The sequence below is a fragment of the Arachis ipaensis genome, chromosome B10, assembly GCF_000816755.2.
Source record: "Arachis ipaensis cultivar K30076 chromosome B10, Araip1.1, whole genome shotgun sequence".
Lineage (NCBI taxonomy): Eukaryota > Viridiplantae > Streptophyta > Magnoliopsida > Fabales > Fabaceae > Arachis > Arachis ipaensis.
The window spans coordinates 130,025,058-130,025,937 of NC_029794.2; the positions used below are offsets into that span (position 1 = coordinate 130,025,058).

Below are 880 nucleotides of genomic sequence, written 5' to 3' on the forward strand. Positions count from 1 at the left end.
GATTAGGAACAATAAGAAGAATAAGAAGAGGAACTGAAGTGAACGGAGAAGACAAAGTGAAAAAGAGGAGGAACTAAAGATGAAAAAGAAGAAGAAGAAAAACCAAAGAAGAGGAGGAAGAGAGAAAAGTGGAAATAGAGAATATATATTTTTTAATATTGGGTCAAAGGTGGTGTTACCCACCAAAATGACCTAGCAGACGTGATTAACGACGTTATGGGAGCCGTCAGTTCCCGTGATGAAAACGTCGACGCCGTTATGAAGGAAAACGTCAGTAACGTATTGAACAAAACGTCACCAACGTTTTGCTCTGCATGGGCGACACTTGGCAACTGTCTCTCTCTTCCCACACATTAACCCAAAAGCCAACCCCCTTCTTCCTTCATTCTTTCTTCTTCAGTCGAGTCTCTATCCCCATTCCCATTCTGTTTGAAGAACAAAGCTCTAAAAGTTTAATTTTTCTTACCTCACAACAAAAAAAAAGCAGCCAGTGATACATAGAAAAAGTTAGTATTTTATACGTTTTTATTAGTAATTAGTTAGGATTAATCCTATTTTTTTGAACTGAATGTTCTAGAAACAAACAGTATATACTTTTTTTTAAAATAATTTTTTGTTAAGTAGATAAATAAATTAATTATTAGTTGATTAGTGGTTAAAAAATATATTTTTTTTGTTGTAGTTATAATAGTAGTATTAACTGTTAGTGTTGATAAATTGTCATTAGTGTATGGTATTAATTGGATATTAGTATAATTTTTTTTTAATTTTACGTTTAGTTTAATTAATTTTTTTAAGAAACAAAAAATTTATTAATTTTAGTTTCATTTGATATAAGTTTTTTTTTTTTAAAAACAACCTGTTTTAGCAATTTTAGTTT

General features: G+C 30.0%; 1 protein-coding gene across 1 annotated transcript in view; it reads left to right on the plus strand.

Annotated features, from left to right (window-relative positions):
* Positions 217-880, plus strand: part of LOC107621352 (serine/threonine-protein phosphatase 7 long form homolog) — a 2,802-nt gene continuing 2,138 nt past the window's right edge. The window contains exon 1 of the mRNA XM_016323379.1: positions 217-270. Coding sequence (XP_016178865.1) covers positions 217-270 — 54 coding nt within the window. The remainder of the gene's footprint in view (positions 271-880) is intronic.